This window comes from Nycticebus coucang, chromosome 3, assembly GCF_027406575.1.
Source record: "Nycticebus coucang isolate mNycCou1 chromosome 3, mNycCou1.pri, whole genome shotgun sequence".
Taxonomy (NCBI): domain Eukaryota; kingdom Metazoa; phylum Chordata; class Mammalia; order Primates; family Lorisidae; genus Nycticebus; species Nycticebus coucang.
Window position 1 is genome coordinate 152,748,916 of NC_069782.1, and position 27,319 is coordinate 152,776,234.

The 27,319-nt window shown below is 42.4% G+C and overlaps 1 protein-coding gene across 3 annotated transcripts; it reads right to left on the reverse strand.

The window, feature by feature from the left end:
• On the reverse strand, window positions 1–27,319 carry OAT (ornithine aminotransferase). 3 transcript variants are annotated; one of them, XM_053584151.1, is made up of 11 exons: window positions 27,227–27,319; window positions 20,514–20,600; window positions 18,249–18,476; window positions 15,281–15,505; window positions 15,082–15,177; window positions 12,094–12,221; window positions 10,817–10,939; window positions 10,378–10,506; window positions 8,188–8,301; window positions 4,562–4,706; window positions 1–2,179 (listed from the first exon to the last, which is right to left on the reverse strand). In XM_053584151.1, exons 3-11 carry the CDS (start codon window positions 18,445–18,447, stop codon window positions 2,019–2,021), a joined length of 1,320 nt encoding a protein of 439 aa, XP_053440126.1. In that variant the 5' UTR covers window positions 18,448–18,476; window positions 20,514–20,600; window positions 27,227–27,319; the 3' UTR covers window positions 1–2,018. The 3 variants fall into 3 exon arrangements, with proteins under 3 accessions (XP_053440126.1, XP_053440127.1, XP_053440128.1); XM_053584152.1 differs by lacking the exon at window positions 27,227–27,319 and adding an exon at window positions 25,107–25,982; XM_053584153.1 differs by lacking the exon at window positions 20,514–20,600 and having other exon boundaries at window positions 27,227–27,289.

Sequence of the window (27,319 nt, forward strand, 5' to 3'; positions counted from 1 at the left end):
ACACACCATTATGCAAAAATATAAAGCAGGCACAGCTTTATTTGAAGCAGAAAAACCCTGAAACAAGTCAAATGGTCCCCTGATGAGATGAAATTATAATATATCCCACAAATGATGAAGTACTAGTCATTTGAGAATGAAAAACATACATCACCAACATGGAAAAACACCCCAAATATTCTCTTTGAATAAAAGGGGGGGGGGAAGCTGCAAAACACCATATACATATAGAAGGGATAAGTGTAATAAAATGATAAATGAGTATATGCACAGGAAAAAAGACTATTATTTTGAGACTTGTATTTTCTATTTGTAATTTCAATTTTTCTAGACGTTGACACAGCAAGCTGAAATGCTCTTAGAAAATACATGGAATAATGCAGAGTCAGAACAGTTTCAGGGCTCAAAAATGTGAGGAAACCCATCAGACTGGAGTAATAGCACACTGATGTGGGAGGGGAAAGAGGAAACTTTTTATCTGAAGAATTTAAGCCCTTTTCAGTTATCAGGCCCAGAGAGGCACCAGAATGCACTCCCCCTTGAGCTAAATAACTGCCTCTGAAGCCTCTTGCTATGAGAGTGACTCTGAGGAGGCATAAAGTGATGTGGTTTCTACAAACAAATGAGAATTCCCGATGAAAAACTTCTGTAATCGCCCCTTCTGATATGTCCAACTTTTCTTTAAAAATGAAGTCTCTCGGCAGGTGCAGTGGCTCACCCCTATAATCCTAGCACTCTGGGAGGCCGAGGCGGGTGGATTGCCAGAGCTCACAGGTTGGAGACCAGCTTAAGCCAGAGCAAGACCTCCTCTCTAAAAATAGCTGGGCGTTGTGGCAGGCACCTGTAATCCCAGCTACTTGGGTGGCTGAGGCAAGAGAATTACTTAAGTCCACAAGTTTGAGGTTGCTGTGAGCTCTGACATCATTGCACTCTACCGAAGGTAGCAAAGTGGAGCTAACCTACCCTCTACTGAGCACTCTACCCTCTACCCGAGGGTAGCAAAAAAAAAAAAAAATGGAGTCTCTCCATTTACTCTGGAGCATCTTCAAGGTAACCGGCGATGTGGTTCTCAACCTTGGCACAAACTCTCGCATTAATTGTGCCTCAGATCTTCCCTTTCAGGTTGACACTGATGACAAAATTAGGCATTAAAAATATGAGCTTTATTTTAAATTTAGAGAAACATTAAAAATAAACTTTTTTTACAAATTATAATCTAGCACTTAGAATATAATTTATAAAGGTTAAACATTAATCCTTAATTCAAAATAATGCTATCCGTAGAGCACACCTGGTGTTAGCCAATAGAAGTTCACTTAAGACTAGTATTTCCTCCACGTTTAACCATTAACACTTCCTAAAATCCGATTATTACGGTGATTTCAACTTTTTAATTTTTAACTACTAGGGGTACGTAACTGTTGCGTATCTTTACAGGGTACAGGCACACCATGTGTATTAATCAAATCAGGGTGACTAGGATGTCCATCATCTCAGGCATTTAACGTTTTCCTTTGTGTTAAGAACATTCCAATTCCACTCTTCTAGTTATTTTAAATTATGCCCCAACTTATTGTTGATTACAGTCACCTTGTTGTGCTATCAAGTATTGTTCATTCTAACTATACTTTTACACTCAAATAAATATAATGATTTAACTTTATAAGGTTGATCAAGCCCTTTATGTAATAGCTCAAAGATAACTTTCAAATATGAAATATTTATATCAGCAAAGAAATTATAAAAACGTATATAAATTACACCAAAGGACTTGTTTTAATGGCTGTCTATATATAGATTACATGCACATAGAAACCTTACACTGAATATAGATGCCATTACATTCTTTTATGTTATACAGCAAACTGCAGGCTCATAAATGTCATTCTATTATGTATCAACTGAAAAAAATATATAGTTCAAAAAAGTCTTTGAAGACATGTAGGAGTGAAATGTGCCTGCATTAGAAGCAGAGCTTTTAGACCACATTTCCAGCAGGCTCCCTCCAGCGGGAGCCCTCAGAAAGACAAGATGGTCTTGTTAATGATTTCAATGGATTCTCGAATCTCATCCTCCTTGATCACTAGTGGCGGAGCAAACCTGATGATGTCACCATGGGTTGGCTTGGCCAGAAGTCCGTTATCTCGGAGTCGTAGACACACCTTCCAAGCATCATAATCTAAAGAAAAATGGTAAACATGTACGTGCAAAGATAAATGCTTAAACATCCCCTTGCCTGGCAAAATAGAATTCCCAGTACTTGCTTCAAGAAAGGAAGCTTTGCATTATATACACGTAACAAAATTTCCCATATACCTCATACATTTTCCAAAAAAAGGGGGGGCGGGGGGCTTTAAGCTTGCTTTGTTCTTATTCTTTTTCTTTTTTTCTTTTAACACAGGGTGTTGCTCTGTCACCAGGGCTACAGTGCAGTGGCAGAGGCTCATCACAGCTCAGTGCAACCTTAAATTCCTAGGCTCAAGCAATCTTCCTGTCTCAACCTCCTAAGCAACTGGGAAATTGGCTCATGCTGCCACGCCTGGCTAATTTTACTGGTTTTTTTGTACAGAAGGGGTTTCGCTTTTGCTCAGGTTAATCTCGAACTCCTGGTCTCAAACAAGACTCTGGCCTCCCACCTCAGACTCCCAAAGCACTGGGATTAGAAGCATGAACCACGGCACCTGGCCTCACAACTAGGTTTCAATAGTATGATTAGACATCATAGTTTTTATTGGTTTTTCATAAATGAAAAAGACTAAGTAAAAGATCAAAAGATGACAGATAGACAGACAGACAAAGACTGCTTTATTAATCACATGAACAAGCAAAGCAAGGACTTGGGTATGACACAGATAACCAAGAGACACAGAATGAGCAATCTTCAAAACCCAATGAACACTAAACATTCCTAAAACGGGTCTGCTCCCTGAGCTCACACAGCTAGAGTCAACATATAACAGCAGTCATCCTCAACCCTGCCTGCACTTCAGAACTATGAAGAAACTGGTAAGAGCCCCTGCTGATGCTGTGCCCACCCTAGACCTGACGCACAATCTGTGCCATGAGACCAGGCTTTGGTTATTTTTTGAAAAGCATCCCAGATGATCCTAAAGTGCAACCAAGGGAATCATTGCTTTTAAAACAATGATTTTCAACCAGTGTGCCACCGCACATTGGTGTGCAGTGAAAGGATCTTAGATGTGCCGTGAAAAAAAAATTTTTTTTTTTTTTTTTTAGAGACAGAGTCTTACTTTTTCGCCCTCGGTAGAGTGCCGTGGTGTCACACAGCTCACAGCAACCTCCAATTCCTGGGCTCAGGCAATTCTCTTGCCTCAGCATCCCAAGCAGCCGGGACTACAGGCGCCCGCCACAACACCCAGCTATTTTTTTGTTGTTGCAGTTTGGCCGGGGCTGGGTTTGAACCCAGCACCCTCGGCACTCAACCCACTGATGAGCCATAGGCACCACCTAGCAATGAAAATTTTTAAAGATTAATTATTTTGGAAATATTTTTTTAAAGATTAATTATTTTGGAAAGGCTCAGTGCCCGCAGCTCAGTGGTTAGGGTGCCAGCCACATACACCGAGTCTGGCAGTTTTGAACTCGGACCAGGCCTGCTAAACAACAATGACAATTGCCACAAAAATATAGCCAGGCGCTGGGCGGTGCCTGTGGCTCAAAGAGTAGGGTGCCGGCCCCATATACTGGAGGTGGTGTATTCAAACCCGGCCCCCACCCAAAAACTACAAAAAAAAATATGTGTTATGACAGGCACTTATAGTCCCAGCTACTTGGGAGACTGAGGCAAGAGAATCACTTAAGCCCAAGAGTTTGAGGTTGCTATGAGCTAAGACGCCACAGCACTCTACCAATGGTGATATAGTGAGACTCTATCTCAAAAAAATAAATAAATAAAATAAATAAATTATTTTGGAAAGAAGTTCAAAGCACAATAAGCATATTCTTTTTTTTACTTCTTTTTTGGATCACTGTAATTTAAGTGTTCCATAGAACTGTAACTATAGGTTCAAGTGTACCATGAGATGAAAAAGGTTGAGAAACACTGTTTCAAAAGAAAGGATTATCACAAGAAAATCCAGCAAGGAACGCTTAAAGGGTTACAAACAATGTACTAAAACATAGAACACTCAATTAAGGGCAGCTAGTATTATTTTTATTACCAACACCATCACTGTCATTCATATCATTATTAATACAGCTCCTATAATCTCTACTGATAAAGTATCAAAATAAGGGAAAGAAGGATAGCAAATCTCCAAGTACTGCAAGACTAACTTACAGAAGAGAAACAAATGTCTTAAAGGAACAGAAGAAGTCAAATTAGGTAAATGTGCCTTTATGTAGGAAAGAGCTTTACTTTAGATACCATTAATATAACCATAGATCATATAATACTCTGCCTAAAAGATGCGGTCAATAGATAGGTCAGTCAACAGCTTCAAACAGAAGAATGCAGTAACCCATTAAAACACTCAGTGTATTTTAGGCATTCCTAAAAAAAAAAAAAAAAAATCTTGAGTAAAATATTTTATCTCCATACCTTTTGTTTCTTTAATAACAATAGCATTTAATAATCCTTTTCCTCTTACGGCAGTGACGACATCAGCGGGTAGCTTCATGAGTTCGTTTCTCAAGATAGTACCCATTTTGTCTGCATTTTCTGCAAGGTTTTCTTCTTCCAAAACCTATATTCAAAGAAAAATTATAAAATGTTAAGATCTTCCATGGAAGAGGGCAACATGGACTATAAGCAAAGGAAAAACAGAACTAGATAAAGACTAGAGTAACTTAACTTCATTTCTATTTTTCAAAGCCTATATATGTAATAGAAGTCCCGTAGCTGACCTCCTCCGTACATTAACCAGCTGCTTAAGTTGACCTAATTTTCACATTACCAGAAATTTTCACATTACCTAATTTTCAATTACCAGACATGCCAGCACAGTAGCCCAATGCCTTTATGTCGGCCACCTCTATATATTGACCAATTTTTTGTTTTTTTGTAGAGACAGTCTCACTTTATTGTCCTGGGTAGAGTGCCATGGTGTCACAGCTCACAGAAACCTCCAACTCCTGGGCTTAGGCAATTCTCTTGCCTCAGCCTCCCAGTAGCTGGGACTACAGGTGCCCACCACAACGCCGCTATTTTTTTGTTGCAGTTTGGCCAGGCCAGGGTTGAACCTGCCACCCTCAGTATATGGGGCCAGCGCCCTACCCACTGAGCCACAGGCGCTGCCCACATTGACCAATTTGTTATAGTCCCTTGGGTGGTCAACTTACAGAAGTTGTTCTGGGGGTTGTTTTTTTGAGACAGAGTCTCCCTTTGTCACCCCTGGTGGAGTGCGGTGGTGTCATAGTTCACAGCAATCTCAGACTCTTGGGCTCAAACAATTCTCTTGCCTCAGCCTCCCGAGTAGCTGGGACTACAGGAGCCCACCACAACACCCAACTATTTTTTCTTTTTCTTTTGAGACAGAGTCTCATTTTGTCACCCTCAGTCGAGTGCCATGGTGTCATGGCTCATGGCATCCTCAAACTCTTAGACTCAAGCAATTCTCTTGCCCTAGCCTCCCAAGTAGATGGACTACAGGCAGCCACCATAATGTATAGCTATTTTTTAGAGGCAGGGGTCTCTTTCTTTCTCAGACTGGTCTCAAACTCCTGAGCTCAGGCAATCCACCCGCCTCAGCATCCCAGAGTGCTGGGATTACAGGCATGAGCCACCATGCCCAGCTATCAGAAGTTCTTAAACAGCCTTGCTTTGGTCACAGATTCACCATCAATCTGATATCACGGCAAAATAAAGATTAAAACTTGTTTAATGCAACTCACATACTGTCAATGGTTGAATACAACAATGGACTAAATTTTTTTTTTTTTTACACAAGACAGGATTTTGATCTGTTGCCCAGGCTGGAGTGCAGTGGCACAATCACAGCAGCCTCAGTTCCTGGGCTCAAGTGATCCTCCCACTTCAGCCTCCTGAGTAGCTGGGACTACAGGCCACACTACCAAGCCCGGTTGATATTTTTATTGGTTTAGAGCTGGAGTTTCATTGTATTGTCCAGACTGATCTCAAACTCCTGACTCCAAGTGACCTCCAGCTTTGGCTCCCAAAGTGGTAGGATTACAGACATAAGCTACCATGTCCAGCATAATTTTTAAACTGCCAGGGTGTCCTTTATTTTTTCCCCTAAAAAGTTCATCCTCATAGATGACATAATTCCTTGCCTGTGGCAGGCACTCAAGGAATAAGTGTGAAAGCATTATAAACTGACACCTAAAGAAGAAGAAAAAAAAAATCCAGGCATGGTGACTCAATCCTACAATCCTGGCCCCTTAGAGAGGATCACTTGAGCCTAAGAGTTTAAGACTAGCCTGGGTAACACAGTGAGATCCCATCTACTAAAGAAAAAAAAATAAGAAAAATTAGCTAGGCATGGGGGTGTGCACCTGTAGTCCCAGCTACTAGAAGTATAAGGTGGGAGGGGCACAAAAGCTCCAGGTGTTCATGGTTATAGTCAACTATGATGGCACCATTGTACTCCAGCCTGGGTGACAGACCAAGACTGTGCCTCTCATTAAAAAAAAAATTCTGGGCGGCGCCTGTGGCTCAGTCGGTAAGGCACCGGCCCCATATACTGAGGGTGGCGGGTTCAAACCTGGCCCCGGCCAAACTGCAACCAAAAAATAGTCGGGCGTTGTGGCGGGCGCCTGTAGTCCCAGCTACTCGGGAGGCTGAGGCAAGAGAATCGCTTAAGCCCAGGAGTTGGAGGCTGCTGAGAGCTGTGTGAGGCCACGGCACTCTACTGAGGGCCATAAAGTGAGACTCTGTCTCTACAAAAAAAATTCTTGGGTGGTGCCTATGGCTCAAAGGACTAAGGCACCGGCCCCAATTGCCAGAGGTGGTGGGTTCAAACCCAGGCCCGGCCAGAAAAAAATAAATAAAATAAAATAAATTAAAAAAAGGTCTCAGGGCAGCATCTATGGCTCAAAGGAGTAGGGCGCCAGCCCCATATACTGGAGGTGGCGGGTTCAAACCCGGCCCGGCCAAAAACAACTGCAAAAAAAAAAAAAAAAAAAAGTTTTGCTTGCTATGCAAAGAGGATAGTAGTAAGTCCCGGGTGAGAGTTCTCAGGCCAGCCCAGGCACAAAGGCCCACAGCCTCAGGGGACTGCCAACTCAGGAAGCCTGTAAGAGAGATCCAGTCTACTCAGCCACATTTAAATTACTTATTTTCCCCCTGAACAACTGGTAATCAATTTATTAAAACAGCTGACTTAAGTATCTGCAATAATGACTTCAGCATGGACTCCTGGGCTCAGTACTGGTGGGAGTAATCTGCTTAATCTCTGCAGGACTGTCCAAGTCAACAACTGGCTTTCACTCTGGATTCTCATCTGAAAGCCATCCCATGTCTCAAAACCTTGAGCACAAGTTGGAGTGTTTCTTATAGAGATCTTGAAGCCTTGTTAGGCATTTGAATTGGTCCCTTGACGTCAAGATTCTTTTCCTTGACGTCTCTGATCAGGTCACCACACACCTCTCCAGGGATTTCACACAGTGGCTGATTAGGTTAACTCAACTTTGGTGAACTGCCACCTCTGGCTCCCCAAGAGTTCTCTGGTATCTTTACAGCCAAGGCTACAGAGCAGCTTCCTAACCTGTTCCTTGGCAAGTGCAAACAGCCTAAATAAGGAGCTGGCACACTGCGGCTCCACTACCCTGGACTGCACTCTCCTCAGTGAAAGCTGCATTAACTTCCTGGAATCTCTCCACCATGTTCTCCTAACATTTAACAATCCTATTAAATTTATTATACCAGTGGGTGGACCCAAATTAAAAATCACTTCAATCTAGGTAGCGCTGTTGCTCAGTGGGTAGGGTGCCGGCACCATATACCGAGGGTGGCACGTTCAAACCCAGTCCCGGACAAATTGCAACAAAAAATTTCCGGGTGTTGTGGCAGGTGCCTATAGTCCCAGCTGCTCAGGAGGCTGAGGTAAGAGAATTGCCTAAGCCCAAGTGCTGGTGGTTGCTGTGAGCTGTGATGCCACAGCACTCTACCAAGGGCGATAAAGTGAGACTCTGTCTCTAAAAAAAAAAAAAAAAATCACTTCAATCCTACTTAAAGAAATAGATACTGGTGGCTGTACGGATATTTACCTCAAGGGCTGCAATAGCCACCCGGCAGCCCAGCGGGTTGCCCCCATACGTGGACCCGTGTTCCCCTGGTTTGATGGTCAGCATTATTTCATCATCACACAACACCGCAGACACCTGAAAGACAGCGAATTCACCATGTCATTTCTCCTAACCATTTTTATTCTTAGCACACCAGCAACACAAATATTTATATGAAGCTGATATTAAATTTACATAAAGCTTCAATGAGCAAGAGCTTATGTCTCCCATCCTAACTACGAGTAACAACCTGAGAAATACCCTAACACATTACAAACACATCAGGCACATTCCAACAGCATAGAATACAATTTTGGAACTAAAAGAGAAAAACTATTTTTGCAATGGTGTAATTTATAATCTTTTCCAATTTCAAGGTAAAATGCTTTGTTTAAATGCTTAGAAAACAGGGTGGGGGCCCTGGCGCAGGCACAGTGGCTCACGCCAGCACAGTGGCTCACGCCTGTAATCCCAGCACTCTGGGAGGCCAAGGTGGGCAGATTGCCTAAACTCAGGAGTTTGAGACCAGCCTGAGCCAGAGCAAGACCCTACCTCCAAAAATAGTGGGCACTGTGGCAGACGCCTGTGGTCCCAGCTACTTGGGAGGCTAAGGCAAGAGAATCCCTTGAGCCCAAGAGTTTAAGGATGCTGTGAGGTATGACGCCACGGCACTCTACTGAGGGTAACAAAGTGAAACTATCTCCAAAATAAAAAAAAAAAAAAAGGCTCAGCACCTGTGGCTCAGCAGCTAGGGCGCCAGCCACATACACCAGAGCTGGCAGGTTTGAATCCAGCCCAGGCCTGCCAAGCAACAATGACAAAAAAAATAATAATAATTAGGCATTGTGGCAGGCACCTGTAGTCCCAACTACTTGGGAAGCTGAGGCAAAAGAATCACTTGTGCCCAGGAGTTGAAGTTTGCTATGAGCTATGATGCCACAGCCCTCTACCCAGGGTGACAGCTTGGGACTCTGTCTCAAAAAAAAAAATCAGAAAACATGGGAGGGGAGGGGGGAGGACTCATCTAGGTGGTGGGAAGGGAGGTGAGTTGAGGGAGAGAAGATGACACATTTTTTTTAAATAAAAGCAAATGCCGGCTCAGCACCCATAGCACAGTGGTTACAGCACTGGCCACGTACACCGAGGGTGGTGTGTTCAAACCCAGCCCAGGCAAGCTAAACAACGACAACTACAGCAAAAAATAGCCAGGCATTGTGGCAGGTGCCTATACTCTCAGCTACTTGGGACACTGAGTCAAGAGAATCCCTTAAGCCCAAGAGTTTGAAGTTGCTGTGAGCTGTGACGCCATAGCACTTATACCGAGGGCAACATAGTATCTTTTTTTTTTTGCAGTTTCTTTTTTTTTTTTGTAGAGACAGAGTCTCACTGTACCATCCTCCGGTAGCAAGCTCACACAGCTCACAGCAACCTCTAACTCTTGGGCTTACGCGATTCTCTTGCCTCAGCCTCCCGAGCAGCTGGGACTACAGGCACCCGCCACAACACCAGGCTATTATTTTGCTGCAGTTTGGCCGGGGCTGGGTTTGAACCCGCCACCCTCGGCACTGGTCATGGTCTTAAGCAATCAATAGTCATGAACACTAGGAAAAAAAACGGCATCTACACGAGTCCTTTGAAGTAATGTTTCTACCCAAATCAAATGCCATAGTGAATACCAAAGCATACTCAATTCTTTAGTGAAAACTGACCAAGTGGGTCACATACTAGAATCCTAAAATGTTTTTATTACAGATATTTAATTCCAGGTGACCTACAGTAGACTTAGAAATACCAATTCAGGGCGGCGCCTGTGGCTCAGTGAGTAGGGCGCCGGCCCCATATGCCGAGGGTGGAGGGTTCAAACCCAGCCCTGGCCAAACTGCAACCAAAAAATAGCTGGGCGTTGTGGCGGGCACCTGTAGTCCCAGCTACTCGGGAGGCTGAGGCAGGAGAATCACATAAGCCCAGGAGTTGGAGGTTGCTGTGAGCTGTGTGACGCCACGGCACTCTACCAAGGACAATAAAGTGAAACTCTGTCTCTACAAAAAAAAAAAAAAAAAAGAAATACCAATTCATCTGAAAAGCATTATTGTCACAAACAATTGATATCAAAATACTTGAGGGATATATTTCAGCAGAGCAGGGAACAGAGAGGCTGGACATTAAACTTACAGGGTATAGGCCCCCAGAAAGGGCCTTTCCAAGAAGGACTATATCAGGTCTGACGTTTTCATGATCAACAGCCAGCCATCTACCAGTTCTGGCCAATCCTGTCTGTATTTCATCAGCAATAAACAGAACCTATTAGGGGAAAATGTAACAAGGTTAATTAATTAGCATATTTGTTCCCACAGGAAAAATAGCAACCTTCATTTCTCTCCTCAACCCCCACCTTGTTAGAGCCAGTATTGGCCAGAGTTCCAGAGACAGTAAAAAGTCAGCTTCTATGCAGGTTTCTAAGCATTAAAAAGTTCTTAAGCTCTTAGAATACCATCTCCCTCTAGTGGAAAAAATGATTTAATCTTTGCATTTATCCTGTCAGCAGAATTCGAACAAATTAAAGAAGTTAAGTAGGAGCCAGTTTGGCCTCATCACCAAGCGCATGGACAACCTGGTGCCTGGTGCAGAGTTCCCGTACTCCCATTAGGTAGCCTGGATCTGGGACAACAACTCCGGCTTCACCCTGGATTGGCTCAACCATAAACGCAGCAACATTTGGGTCTTGAAGAGCACGCTACAAAAAAGGAGGAATAAGTTTTAATAACTCCCTTTCTACCACACTTGGAAATCTGAAATTATATATCCACATATTTCCCTATTAAGAGTAAGTATGCAAATTCATTTTTTACACTAACTTATATTCTGACTTCAGAAGTCTTATATCTTTCATGGACATTAAACTACCAGAAGCTCCAAATACTTCAGGTTTAAGTTACACCATCCTACGTTTTCTTTTCTATTTTTTTTTGTAGAGACAGTCTTAGTTCATTGCCCTCGGGAGAGTGCCATAGCATCACAGCTCACAGCAACCTCCAGCTCTTGGGCTTAGGCGATTCTATTGCCTCAGCCTCCTGAGTAGCTGAGACCATGGGCGCCCGCCACAATGCCTGGCTATTTTTTGTTGCAGTTTGGCCGAGGCCAGGTTTGAACCTGCCACCCTCAGCATATGGGACCGGTGCCCTACTCACTGAGCCACAGGCGTGGCCCCATCCTACATTTTCTAATACTTAAATGTATTAAAAAGAAAACTTGGCTCGGCGCCTGTGGCTCAAGCAGCTAAGGCACCAGCCATATACACCTGAGCTGGTGGGTTCGAATCCAGCCCGGGCCCGCCAAACAACAATGATGGCTGCAACCAAAAAATAGCCAGGCGTTTTGGCAGGCGCCTATAGTCCCCAGCTACTTGGGAGGCAGAGGCGGGAAAATCACTTGTGAGCTGTGATGCCATGGCGCTCTACCCAGGGGGACAGCTTTGAGGCTCTGTCTCAAAAAAAAAAAGAAAAGAAAAGAAAAGAAAATGTAAAGTAAATGGCCTTTTAAAGCCATTTTAAGACTTTTTAATCAAAGTCTTCCACTTCATAATTTTAAAAAGCTACCTGAAAACAGAAATTTAATCTAGTAATTAAACAGGTTATACTCAAGTTTATTATTACGAGGGACAGAAATCCAAAGTGGCTGGATCACTCGTTAGGATTACATTCACAGAACCCAGTTTTTCCTGTGTTGGAAACTAACTGACCATTACTAAAAACAAGTCTGAAATCGTAGCTCAGCTTAAATGAAATAAATTTTCATTACTGTCATGTGGCATATTTATTTTTCATTCATATACTTAACAGGGTTAACTTGATTTACTGTGGGCCATGTCCCACGACACTAGTTAAGTACCTCTAATGCAGACAGATCGTTATACGGAATGATTTCAAATCCTGGCATAAATGGTCCAAAACCATCATAACTGGTTGGGTCCGTGGAACTGGAGATAGCAGACAAAGTCCTACCCCAAAAGTTTCCAGCTAGAAAGGAAAAACAAACAGTGATTATTTCAAAGAAATCTCCAAATTCAATAAGCACTGTGTCCCCAAAAATACCACGGGCAGAAGTCTGACTAAAGACAAATCAAGGGTTTGCTTTAGTAAACCTCCAAGTGAGCTTTCCATTGTTAAAGCACAATCTGATATTAAACACCGTGGTTCATAAAGGTTCATGTGACATAAGACCACTAGGTCTGGCTTTGCAATTATGACATTAGGAACTTCTCTACTGAGCCTCTTGATGGGAATATATATGGCCCCTGAGGATAGACAACTTACTTTTACTAATTCCAACTCAATACCAAACCCTAACAATTGAGGTGTCCTTGCATGTTTTCTAGAGAACATGTTTTTATAACAGTGATCTGAGAAAAAGAATATCATAAAGAATTGATCAGTCTTCCTTTTAAAAATCCAACAATGTTAGCCGGGCGTTGTGGCGGGCGCCTGTAGTCCCAGCTGCTCAGGAGGCTGAGGCAAGAGAATCGCGTAAGCCCAAGAGTTAGAGATTGCTGTGAGCCGTGTGATGCCACGGCACTCTACCTGAGGGCGGTACAGTGAGACTCTGTCTCTACAAAAAAAAAAAAAAAAAAATATCCAACAATGCAAGCTAACTACCTACATTTGGAGAAAAGATCCTCAGGCAACACAAACACTTTCTATTTTGCCTTCCTTAATAAAATAATTCTTTTTAATGCTAATGACAGTAGAGCAAGTGTACTAGATAATTTCAGATTAGATTAAATTCAAGAAGCAGCCATATAGAATAACAGAGGTTAGGGGTTCATCTAAATAAGGATTTTTTTAGATGTTTTCCTATCTTCTTGCCATCTCTGCTAGCACACCTCAATTAACTCAGTACTAGATTATTGTACTTATAGCTTTATGGCATTTCCAAATACTATCTTGCAAAGCCTCTTTCACCTGCATCTCTCACCTAAGAGTAATCTTGCCTTTTACTCTTCCACAAACAACAGAATATTGATTGATTGATTTGATGAGGCTTGTTTAAGAAAAATGCACTACGCCAGCATCACAGTGGCTCATGCCTGTAATCCTAGCACTCTGGGAGGCCAGGCAGGGTGGATTGCCTGAGCTCAGGAATTCAAGACCAGCCTGAGCCTCTAAAAATTCGAGAGAGAAACCTCGCCTCTGAAAAAATAGCCGGGCATTGTGGTGGGCGCCTGTAGTCCCAGCTACTTGGGAAGTTGAAGCAAGAGAATCACTTAAGCCCAGGAGTTTGAGGTTGCTGTGAGCTGTGATGCCACAGCACTCTACTGAGGGCGATAAAGTCAGATTCTGTCTCAAAAAAAAAAAGAAAAATGCACTGATTAGACCATGAGCCTATTTACTCTCCCCTACCTCACCTCTAGACTCTCCTCCTCCAAGGCCCGCCCTGCAGGCACAAGGCCCTTACCGTCAGGGATGGATTTCCTTTGTCTCTACCCCACTTACTCATCAGCTTCTCTCAATACTCAGGCAATAACGTATTTGCAACCCTTGCTACTATGGAAAAGACTGGACACAGTTTGTAAGAATGAAAATCACCAAAAATACCATTTTTGTTTGCAAGATTTTACAATGGCAAGTTACAGAGTTCTGCAAAGATTTCTTCTTGGGGAATACTAATTTGTCATCCCAAATGCCAATTACTTCTGACATCAGGTGAACTCTGGATTATAGTATACTATGGGGTTTATAATATAATTGTATTCATTCATAAGGCAGAATATTTAATGATTTTAACTATAACAAGAATGAAGTCTGACCCTGTACACTGGCAAATATATGCATACTTTGGGGTTTTTTTAGTTATCTTTAATTTTTATTATTTGTAGAAACAGGCTCTCCTTATGTTGCCCAGGCTGGTCTCAAATTCTTGGCCTGAAGCAATCCTCTCCGTTTGACCTTCCAAAATCCTGGGATTACAAACCTGATTTGTGGCCCCAGGCCAAGAGTTCCAGCCAACCCAGGCAACATAAGGAGAACATTTTCTCCACACAAAAAAATTGTTTTAATTAAAGCTTAAAAATAAGGTCAGAGACTACCATTTGAACGTAAACAATCCAAAAATCAGATTACCTCTTCCTAATTAACTGTTAGTCTCCCTAATCAGAATTCAAATTATTCTTCTTAACTAGTCCTAAAGTATAACAAAGGCAATGCCAGACCTCCTCTTCCCAATTCTTATAAGACGACCATTGCAAAAGAGCACATCTGATAGCAAGACTCAAACCTCACATCCCACATTTGGCCCCACTCTAACTTCACCTGATCCTACCACCTGACTAGCAAACCAGACTACCTAATTACCTAAAAACCTGCTATGGAAAAAAAAAAAATCTGATCACCAGATGAGAAGTCAAACAATAGAGACACTCATTTCAAGGAGAGAGTAGAGAATTAAGGAAAAATCTCATACATAAAGAAATAACTAGGGGTGGCGCCTGTGGCTCAGTCGGTAAGGCGCGGGCCCCATATACCAAGGGTGGCTGGTTCAAACCCAGCCCCGGCTGAACTGCAAGCAAAAAATAGCCGGGCATTGTGGCGGGCGCCTGTAGTCCCAGCTACTCGGGAGGCTGAGGCAGGAGAATCACCTAGGCCCAGGAGTTGGAGATTGCTGTGAGCTGTGTGAGGCCACAGCACTCTACAGAGGGCCATAAAGTGAGACTCTGTCTCTACAAAAAAAAAAAAAAGAAATAACTTACAAATAAAACCAAGAAAAAGAAATCCCTCATAAATTTTTATGAAATGTTCAGGAAATAACATACCACATAGCAGGCAAACATATTAGAAATGTTTCATCAATAAATCATAGCAGTTAATGTTTCATTTCACATACCTGCAAAAACAATCTTTGCTTTGTATTTCTGAATTCCCTTCACGGAATAGCCCCATCTCCGAGCTAGTTTGCAGGCAGTCTCTCCAGCCTCTACTCCTATATGGGGGAAAATTTTCATCATATTTAAAAAATGTTTTATATTATCAGAAAATGAAAAGATTATTTTCTTGGGTATGTAACAGAAAAGGAAATGCTTTACCTGTATTCATAGGAAGAACTTTGTGATAGTTGAAAAGTTTAGTAATGTACTCCTCATATTCACCAAGTACATTATTATAGAAAGCCCTAGATGTTAAAGTCAATTTATCCACTTGACTCTTTAGAGCATTCACAATCTTTGGATGACAATGCCCTTGGTTAACAGCACTATAAGAACTCAGGAAGTCAAAATATTTTCTGCCTTCTACGTCCCATAGGTAAACACCTAAAATATATAAGGAAGGAAAATAATGTTAGAAAATTACATGACATAAAGCCCAAAGCTTACGATTGTTAGCAAGCCTTCTGAATGCCTATATGTGAACTTCTACTTGATACATATTTATAGTTAAGGCTTGTTTTAGCTCAGGCATAATAAACTTTGGTTTATAAGGAATATTAAGAATTATATGTGTCCAGCTTCAAATACACATTTAATAAAAATAACACAAAAGGATTATAAACTCTGGAGTAAAACTTTTATATAATTCTAAACATTTAGGAGATAAAATTAGAATTTAAAAGCCAGATTAGTTACACACAACAGACAAAAATCACAAGTAGTAGACTGTAACAACCCATGGGATGGGGGAAAACAATTGAAATCATGTATCTGGTAAGGATCTAGTATCTAGAACTCTTCCAAATCAACAAAGACAAATAACCCAATTAAAAAAAACAGGATGGCGGGTTCAAACCCAGCCCCGGCCAAACTGCAACCAAAAAATAGCCAGGCGTTGTGGCGGGCGCCTGTAGTCCCAGCTGCTCGGGAGGCTGAGGCAAGAGAATCACATAAGCCCAAGAGTTAAGAGGTTGCTGTGAGCTGTGTGAGGCCACGGCACTCTACCCGAGGGCGGTACAGTGAGACTCTGTCTCTACAAAACAAAACAAAAAAAAGGTTGGAATAGATCCTTCTCTGAAGAGGATACATACAAATCACTAAGTAGCACATGAAAAGCCCCTCAAGATCACTAGGTGTTAAGAAAATGCAAATTAAAACCACAGTGAGATACCATCTCACGCTCCCTCTGAGGGCTGTGGTAAACAAAATGTGCTCTGGCCCCATGATACAATATCATTCAGCCATAAAAAGGAGGGAAGTCCTAACACAGGCTACATCAATGAATAAATCCTGAAAACATGAGGATAAGTGAAAGAAGCCAGACATAAATTATTTGAATCCATTTATATGAATTTATAAGCAACACCTTAGAAAAAACTTTAAAAAAATTACCTGGGTATGGTAGCTATAAGTCCTAGCTACTCCAGAGCTGAGTCACTGTAACCTCAAACTGAGCCCAGGAGTTTGAGGTTACAGAACTATGACTGTGCCACTGCACTCTACCCTGGGCAACAGAACAAGGTCCTGTCTCTAACCGAAATTTAAAAAAAAAAAAAAAAAAAGAAGAAGAAATGGGCCCAAATTGGGCCCAAATAAATTACAGATTAATGATTGTGTAAGATAAATACTGTTATATGTGAATTGTCATCTTCTAGCATAAAGCTAAGTAATAAACTTTAGTTTCATTTGATTACAGCTGTTATTTCAAATTGCAGATCTGATTAAATCACTACTTGGCAACTACCATATTTACTCAAGCAAGAATCATTAATGGATGCTAAAACTGTTAAGTAGAATTCCATGTCTAACAGAACATTTGCAGAGTTTCACATTCTGTTGCCACAAGATACTTAATACAAAACTGAAAATAGCAGCTCTACAATGGAGAGGCCTGTATAGGTTCAAAAATCTCAAGGTTGAAAAGACAAAGAAAGCTCTTACCAAAGAATGCAACTCACAATTGAAGGCTTTGTATTGTTAAAAAAAAGAAGAAAAAACTGAGCGGTGCTGGTGGCTCAGTGAGTAGGGTGCCGGGCCCATATATCAAGGGTGGCCAGTTCGAACCCGGCTCCAGCCAAACTGCAACAAAAGTATAGCCAGGCATGTGGCAGGTGCCTGTAGTCCCAGCTACTTGGGAGGCTGAGGCAAGAGACTCGCCTAAGCCCAAGAGCTAGAGGTTGCTGTGAGTTGTGATGCGACAGCACTCTACTGAAGGTGACAAAGTAAGATTCTGTCTCTAAAAAAAAGAAAATATAGGGCGGCTCAAGGAGTAGGGTGCCGGTCCCACATGCTGGAGGTGGCGGGTTTAAACCCAGCCCCAGCCAAAAACCACAAAAAAAAGAAAATACAAAAGCAATTACTTTTTATGAAAGGTTTCAAGCAAAAAAAAAAGATCAAACCTGACGAGTAAATGCAACTCACAATCTAAGGCTTCGTATTGTTTAAAAAAAAGAAAGAAAGAAAAGTAAAGAAAGAAAGGAAGGAAGGGAGGGACGGGGGAGGGAGGGAGGGAGGACAAATGAAATCTGGATTGGGTATCTAGGTTAAATAATGGTGCTATCTATTGTCAAGTGTTAAGTTCCTAATTTTGATAATTACACTATGATTATAAAAGACAAAGTCCTTGTGTTTTAGGAAAGATACACTACGCATTTATGGGTTAAGAGGTGTCATGTCTGCAACCTCCTCTCAACAGTTCAAAAAACAAATGCATATGAGGGGGTGGTAGAAGACAGAAAGAGGATATGGTAAAAAAAAAAAAAAAGCTGTAAAAAAAATAGGCTGTGGAATGTTAGCACTTGGGAAAGCGGGGTGAAGAGCAAGAGGAAATTTTTAGCACCACTGTTGCAACCTTTGTTTATGTCTAAACTTAAGCAAAAATAAAAGCTAAAAGAGAAAAGTGACAGCAACATTACTTTCCTTATTTTCTCACATTCCCTTAGTGAGGCACACCATGACAAAGACTGAATGAGTTTGTCTTTGTTGTCCCCCACAGCACCTGACACAGCAGCACAAGACACTACACACAGGTTGAATTAACAGATACTAAATGTTTCTGGAAAAACACAACGAATTTTTATGAAAGGTTTCAAGCAAAAAAAGGGGTGTGGATTAATATGAAATATACCTTTTCCTCTCTCCAGGGCTACAGGTAAAGGATGGTAGTTATGAGCACCATATTTAGATTCCCTTTCAAAAATGTACTCAGAGGATGGAGGGCCTTGGACTGTTTTTTTAGTTGCAACAGATGTGGCAGAAGCCACTGAAGAATGAACTCCACGAGGAAGCACAACAACCTTCTGCAAATGTGCTAGTTTGGAAAACATTGTATCCTTCAAGCAGGAAAACCACAGATCTGTCCAAAAAAAAAGAGAGGGCATTAAGAGTGAGAATCTTGAGCCAGGTGCAGTAGTGAGTGCCTGCAGCCCTAGCTACTTGGGAGACGGAGGTGAGAGGCCACCTTGAGAACCAGAGTAAGATTTTATCTCAATCAAACAGGAAGAGAGTTTCTCCAGAGTTGATGGGCACACCAACTACAGCAGAACCTCCATAGTTGACTGACCACCTCCTTAAATTGATCCTAGTTTGCATAGAACAGATGTGCACCACATGTGTGCCATCAGCACAGTAGGCCTACTTCCTTATGTTGACCACCTTCGTATGGTTTCTTTTTTTGTTTGTTTGTTTGTTTCAGAGTCTCAAGCTATCACCCTGGGTAGAATCACAGCTCACAGCAACCTCCAAGTCTTGGGCTCAAGCAATCCTCTTGCCTCAGTTTTTTCGTATTTTTTTAGTAGAGACAGGGTCTCACTTTTTGCTCAGGTTGGTCTCAAACCCATTAGCTCAATCTATCCACCTGCCTCAGCCTCCCAGAGTGCTAGGATTACAGGTGTGAACCACCGCGCCCAGCCCACCTCCACATGTTGACCAGTTTGTTACAATCCCTTAGTTGGTCAACTTACAGGTTCTACTGTATTTGTTGAGTATCTACCACAGTCCAATACTACTCAACATGATGGTGGCGGGCAGTTGCTACTACAGACTAGTCACAGGGTAGGAGACACAAGAACTAAGAACTATTCAGTCCTTGTATGTGGATAGTGAAGCAATTAAGAATTTGGTTTCTACAAAAATAACATGAACCATCCTAAAAGAGAAAGAACAGCTGTGGATAGGAAAAAAATTGACTTTTGGGAGATGGGAAAAGTTTAACACCAAAGACAAACCATAAAAAGGTAAAATCTGTTAGCCACAAATATCTAAACATTCTGTGAGTCAAATTTACCATAACCAACGTGAAAAGCAAAAAAAAATTAGGGGAAAATGTTTTATGATTTATAATAGCTTTAAAGAACTTTAGCAACAAGTTCAACAAAAAAGCATATAAACATAAAAATATCTTCTTAAAAATTTCCAAAAGCAATTCCCAAAAGAAACACCTATTCTGCTAGATGGTTGTTTCTATGAAACTTTATCCCCCAAAGTTTACAATAATTTGATGAAACTTATCCCCAAGATAAGCTGTTTAAAGGAGAAAAAGGTAAGTGGGAACTAGAGAGCATCAAACAACAATAAGTTACTTGTATGAATGTTACCAATAAAACCACCACTAAACATGCCTGCATGTACTCCCAAATATTTGTGTATGTTTTCAGAGTTCTGGTGACACTCTCCAGTTGCCTCCAGCCCTAAAACCAGCCCCTGCCATAGGGTTTCATATACCTCTTTGTATCAAATTTAGCATTAAGAATCATAAGCCATAAAAGTAAGCTATGAAAGAAACTAAATAAAAAAGGCAATTAGGGCGGCGCCTGTGGCTCAGTCGGTAGGGCGCCGGCCCCATATGCTGAGGGTGGCGGGTTCAAACCCGGCCCCGGCCAAACTGCAAAACCAAAAAATAGCCGGGCGTTGTGGCGGGCACCTATAGTCCCAGCTACTCGGGAGGCTGAGGCAAGAGAATCGCTTAAGCCCAGGAGTTGGAGGTTGCTGTGAGCTGTGTGAGGCCACGGCACTCTACCGAGGGCCATAAAGTGAGACTCTGTCTCTACAAAAAAAAAAAAAAAGGCAATTAGAGAGCACAGGAATCCCATCTGGGAGGGGAAAAAAGTTTAAAGATAAATTTAAGACAAGGAGAAAGTTGCTAAAATCTAGGCATACTTAGTACATCTATACTTATTTTTTAATAGGCTAGTTAATTCATGTTTCAACAAAACTCTTTCAATGACAAGTCAAACCAGGCATGATCTCTCAGCACTCTTGATGTGAGCTGCCAAACTAGCAAAACTAACACTTGCAGCCTGGCTTACTTGCCTTTCAACTTGGCACTACCCAATATGTTCAGGAATTTGAAACTACTAAACAAAATCCAGTACAAGTTTTGCCAAAGACTTACCAACAATCCTTTCTTCCCACAGCTCAGACTAGAATACAGATTTTTATCCAGAGATGCTGGGACAGTATTCAGAGAGTTCAATATCCCCTGAAATAAAATGCAGAACTGTAAAGTAAAGGTATAGTTTTCTTTTTTTTTTTGTAGAGACAGAGTTTCACTTTATGGCCCTCGGTAGAGTGCCGTGGCGTCACACAGCTCACAGCAACCTCCAACTCCTGGGCTTAGGCAATTCTCCTGCCTCAGCCTCCCGAGTAGCTGGGACTACAGGCCCCCGCCACAACGCTCGGCTATTTTTTTTTTTTTTTTATTGCAGTTCGGCCGCCACCCTCGGTATATGGGGCCGGCGCCCTGCTCACTGAGCCACAGGCACCGCCCAAAGGTATAGTTTTCTAAGGTCCATAACACTTTCACCAGATTTTATCTCAAAGGGGTATCTATACCCAAAACAAAAGTAATATAAAGAACCGTTACACTGAAGGTGGCTGCTAGCAAAACTGATTGTTCTACACAAAACTTCCCCAAATTACTGCTACATCTGAAACATTAATCTATGATTTCTTTCTTGGGCTCTTTATGCTCTATTCAGTATAAATTAATTCTGTTTGACCAACTAAAAAATGGCATTAATTTTTGCTATCAAGGCTTGGTGCCTGTAGCTCAGCAGCTAGGTGCCAGCCACAAACACCAGAGCTGGCCGGTTTGAATCCAGCCCGGGCCTGTCAAACAACAACAACTACAACCAAAAAATAATCCGGCATTGTAGCGGCGCCTATAGTCCCAGCTACTTGGGAGGCTGAGGCAAGAGAATCGCTTAAGCCCAAGAGTTTGAGGTTACTGTGAGCTGTGATGCCACAGCACTCTACCCAGGGCGACAACTTGAGACTCTTATCTCAAAAAAAATTTTTTTTTTTTTTTTTGCTATAAAACACTCTCGGGCTGTGAGTGTGGAACAACTTTTTCCCTTTGCTCTCACACCAACACAACAATCCATGCTGAAGACCTCTGTGACCAAAGGGACCAATCAATTCTGAGCAGACCCCAGCTGGGTATCTTCCAATTCAATTCTGACACTATGTACTTGGAGATAGTGTCAGATCCCACAGGCTGAGGGCTCAATCCCACAAGACATTCTCCCCTCTTCCCACCAGTTACAAGTGTGGGCCTCAGAACTCCTGACCAACTGGCTTCTAGTTGCAGTTCCCATGACCTGGTTTACTGTTTATTATAAAGGAAAAGGGATAGGGCGGTGCCTGTGGCTCAGTGAGTAGGGCGCCGGCCCCATATGCCGAGGGTGGCAGGTTCAAACCCAGCCCCGGCCAAACTACAACCAAAAAATAGCGGGGCGTTGTGGCGGGCGCCTGTACTCCCAGCTGCTCGGGAGACTGAGGCAAGAGAATCGCGTAAGCCCAAGAGTTAGAGGTTGCTGTGAGCCGTGTGACGCCACGGCACTCTACCCGAGGGCGGTACGGTGAGACTCTGTCTCTACAAAAAAAAATAATAATAATAAAATAAAGGAAAAGGGATAGGGGAAGGGGCCAGAGCTTTCATGCCCTCCCTGAGTGTGCTATCTTCCAGGATCCTACACCTGTTCAGCTATCTGGAAGCTCTCAAAACCTTGTCCCATTGGGCCTCTTAGGAAGGTTTCAATATGTAGGTAAGATCGATTAAGCCCCTGGAGATCAACTTAACCTTGAGTCCCTCTCCCCTTTAGGGAGGTTGGAGGGAGGAGCTGAAAGTCCGAAACCTCTAATCTGGACCGGATCTTTCCAGAGACCAGATCCCATTCTTAAACTGCCAAGGGACAGCCAGCCACCAGTCATTCATTAGCATACAAAAAGACAACATTTTGGAGATTCTCAGGATTTTAGAAGTTGCATGGCAGAAACAGGATTGAAGATGAAATATATAGTCCACAATATCACATAGACAATACTCTGCACAGCCATATGAAAGCCTTACACATGTTTGTACCCAAACAGTACTTTACTCCCAAGCTCTTTTAAAAAGAAATACTCAGGAATACAGAGAAACATTCACCCATAAAAGATGTTCAACAATATGAAATGGCTCGACATAACTAGTGCGATATAAAATAAAATTTTATTTTATTTATTTTGTAATGTTTATTAATTTTTTTTTTTTTCCCGAGACAACAGTCTCAAGCTGTTGCCCTGGGTAGAGTGCTGTGGCATCACAGCTCACAACAACCTCAGACTCTTGGGCTTAAGCAATTCTCTTGCTTTAGCCTCCCAAGTAGCTGGGACTACAGGCACCCTCCACAATGCTCAGCTATTTTTTGTTGTTGCAGTTGTCGTTGTTGTTTTAGCAGGCCCTAGCCCGGGGTTCGAACCCACTAGCCCCAGTGTATGTGGCTAGCACTCTAACCACTGAGATACAGGTACCGCCCTAAAATAAAATTTTAATGACATGGAGATATGTTTTAGGATAGAATTAAGTGAAGAAAATTAAATCATATATATAGGATGTTCAACTATGCAAAAATATAAGGAAAAACTGTAAGGAAAGGCACAAAAAAGGTCATTGTGGACATATTTCTACTATTCTATACTTTCCACATATTCTACAAGATCACGAATTACACTTTTAATCAGAAAAAAAAGTTATTGAAAATGAAACTGGATGTCTGCCAGGGTTGTCACATTAAACAAAGAGAAAGCTTAGGTAACAAACAAAACTAAGAGAAAAAGAAAGGATTTGATAAGTTTTGAGAAAATAAAGAGTAAGTTTAGGGGAAAGTAGAAGTCATTTCCATAAAGGAAGTGTGGCCTTGATTATGCTGATCACACTCAAAAGTTCCTCTGTTTCTGATGATTTTGCCATCAAGGTCTACAGCTCTGTGACTTCACAGTACCCAGGACTAAGAAAAAAAAAAAAAAATGACATCATGCCTGTAATCCTAGCACTCTGGGAGGCTGAGGTGGGTGGATAGCTGAGCTCACAGGTTTGAGACCAGCCTGAGCAAAAAGGGAGACCCCAGTCTCTTCTAAAAACAGAAAAACTGAGGCAAGAGAATTGCTTGAGCCCAAGAGTTGGAGGTTGTGGTGAGCTATGACACCATGGCACTTTACCCAGGGCGACAGCTTGAGACTGTCTAAAAAAAATGGCATATTAAAAAATTACTAAAATCGGGTGGCGCCTGTGGCTCAAAGGGGTAGGGCGCCAGTCCCATATGCCGGAGGTGGCAGGTTCAAGCCCAGCCCCGGCCAAAAACCACAAAAAAAAAAAAAAAATTACTAAAATCCTCTGAATAGCATCTTTTTTTTTTTTTTTGGCCAGGGCTAGGTTTGAACCTGCTACCTCTAGCATATGAGGCCAGAGCCCTAACCCTTTGAGCCACAGGCGCCTCTCTGAATAGCATCTTAAGTTAAATATGAAAGACCGCAAGTGAAAAGAACCTTGAATTAAGTAAATTCAACACTCTTCAGGTTATATAAGAGTTATTTGTTCAGCTAATTCCCAGCAGAAATGAAACAAAAAATCCATTTATTTACTCAGGCAAGATAATTATAACTTAGTGACAAACAGTAACACTCAAAACATTACTAATTCTCATGCTTAAGGCTATTAACGATGGAGTCTGGATGTTTAATTCAACTGAGAAAGGTTAGCATTGGATGCATCATGATGTACCAGAATCCCATAAACACACTTCTATTACAGAACCTTCCAGTGTTCAAGTTACTGTGCTTGGCCCTAGATGGGAAATATTAGAACAGAAACAAGATTGACTTAAATATAGCCAACATCAATAATTTCCTCTTCTTAAAACAGTATGGAAAACTAAAGGAGCTTGGAGATCAGGATTTAAATTCTGTCTCTGCCTCTTAAAGAGTATCTCTGGGTTTCGTAACTCTTTCTGAGCTACAGTCTCCCCATTTGTAAAATGAGGTTGAAGCATTACTTAGGATTAAGGGAGTAGATTGTACTTTCCACACTCAGCATGAAATGGCCACCCTTAGTTTCCCTCTGCCCTTAAATTCACAAGCGAACTAGCCAGTTTCTGAAATATAAAAAGCAACTGTGCCATGTTTTCTTTTTTAAACTGGTTTTTCTTAAAAAATAAAATTTTTCTGTTGATAAAAAATTAGAAAACACAGGCAAGAAAATTACTTGCAATTTCATAACCACTGACTTTTTTCTGTGCATAAATGCTATACACACTAGCTTTTTTCACCTTCCCCTATGGAATTTGCCGCCTGAGTCCCTCCTGAAGACTCCTGCAGACTTTGCAGACTTTTGTCACCAGTTCTAACACTTCAGGACACTTGTTTTCATGCCTGTTCCCCTACTATACTCTATAACTTTTTTTAAAAGGAAAGTTGTGGGCAGCGCCTGTGGCTCAAGGAGTAGGGTACCAAGGAGTAGGGTGCCGGTCCCATATGCCGGAAGTGGCGGGTTCAAACCCAGCCCCGGTCAAAAAAAAAAAAGGGACAGTTGTGTCTTAACATTCACTTTCCATCCCTAGAACCTAAGGATGGTTCCAGCCAACATTTTCTTTGTCAAATAAATACACTTAGGACTTCAGAGGGAGTCAAGGTAGTAGCAAGTGACCAAGAAAGATTGTGAACTCACCTCTCTAACCATGTTGAGTCTAACTATTAAGTATTAAGAGGCAGTGATTCCTCTCACCTCATCTGGAATAACTAATCTTTTCATCAGAATTTCACTTCATTAGATTAATGGCCTCTAAAGGTCAATATAATATGTTCCAGGCTGTTGTCATACATTTAACTGAAGCCCACACTTAGGTCCTAGAAATGATAACAAATTACTATTGACAAGGTGAAATTTTAACACTGAAGTTTTTTAATAATCCTCGTAATTAACAGTCCTTGAGGCTACCATTACTGCCTCCCCCATCTTACCAGTCCTATCAGCACAATTTCGATAAAAGGCTGCATTTTGAAGAGAGGTAAGTTAGCCTACACTAACTATCAAATACTATTTACTTAAATTACTCTAAACAAATATCAATGTAAAGTCATCCAAAAGCCACTTAAAATATTCAACTTGAGTAAATTTGATTTGCTATTTTGGTCAAATATTTACTTTTCTTGAGGTAACCATTCACAAATATAGACCTTTTTTTTTAATTCTGGCAACAAGAACTGTTTGTTTTTAACGTAATCAGTATTCTGGCTGAAATACAACTCAAGTGCAACATTGGCAAACAACTAAAGCATTACTTCTGAAATAGGATTGGGTCAACTGCACCGCACCCTCCACACACCTCCAAAATTTTGTACATTCATCACTATTTAAAAATGGATGAGATTTGACCCATCTTCAAAAGAACACAGTAAAAGGCATAAAATAGGCGCACAATAACTGTAATGAAGCCAGACTACAGGGAAAATACATGGAACAGTTGCTTTGAGAAAAAAAAAAAAATGGCCTTTTAAGAATTTTTACTGGGCGGGGCCTGTGGCTCAAGGAGTAGGGCGCCGGTCTCATATGCCGGAGGTGGTGGGTTCAAACCCAGCCTCGGCCAAAAAAAAAAAAAAAAAGAATTTTTACTAATTAAAGTGGATTTTTCTTTGGCAGAGGGGAGGCAAAACTAATAATCTTTTTTTTTTTTTTTTTTTTCGGTTTTGGCCTGGGTCTGGCTTGAACCCCAACCCCAGTATATGGGACCAGTGCCCTACTCCTTGTACCACAGGCACCAATTTTCCTACGGGAACTCTTACAACTCCAGGAGAGCTTTAGAATTGAGAAAAACTGGGAGACTAATAATTCCTTAAAGTAAAGCCACTTCATTCCAAAGTCTCTCTTGCTTTCCCTCTTAATTTAGCTGAGGTAAAATGGAACACCAGGAAGGTAAGATACAGAGCGACAAAAGGAGGCGCCCATAGGTCACTGAGGACAAGAGCTCCAAGAATTTACTGATGTTCAGCAATGTGTGTAAATAACTCTAAGAATGAGGTCTCCATACTGAAAGTCCTGTTGGTCCCAATTCCTTGACACCATCCAATTAACCTGGATGTTGCTGTGTAATTTTTCTACTTGGACAAAGGCCGGGGAAAGAGGGGTCGGGGGAGGGGAGATGGACAGGTTTAGCCGCAGGACCCCTGAGATGCCCGGGGGAGAAGGACCCCTTCTCAAATTCCCCATTAGTGCCTCCGCCCTTTGACCAAAGCCACCCGTTTACTGTGCAGCCCCCTGGACCCAGAACGTACCCTCCTTGCCCACCCCAGGAACCGAGGATGCCCGCTGTGCCCGGCGCCCCAAAGGCCTCCTTCTTCCTGGAAACCCCGAGGCGCGAGAGGCTTCGCAGGCTCGGGGGCTGCGGGCCGATGGGGCGCAGGCCCGGCCCCGACAGGCCACGAGGAGAGGGCCGGCCGGCTCCACCCGGTCTGGCAGCCGGAGGTGCCACATCCACAGTCTCTCCCTGCTTCCTGCCCCCATCGCCCGCCTCTCTTAAGCCGGGAACCCAGGACTTGGGCCTCTGGGTAGGGGATGCGCCGTGCCTCTGCCCACCGAGGCCGCGCGCCAGCCGGTGGTTACAGGCCGGCCGGGTCCGAGCCGCCCGCAGAGTAAGCGGAACGCAGAGGCGGCGCTTGCCCTCCGGCTGAGGCCCGCTCTTTGGAACCCCGCCCGAGACCGGTCCGCGACCACCGCCTTGCCGGCTGCCGTCGGGGCGGCACGGCCCGGCCCGGGCCAGGGCCGCAGTAGCGAGGAGCCCGCATCGGTACCTGACGAGTGCGGAAGACAAACGACTCCCAGGGCGTCAACGAAGCTCAACAGCTACTGTGGCGCGTCACAGAGGCTTAAAGCTCGGCTTCCGC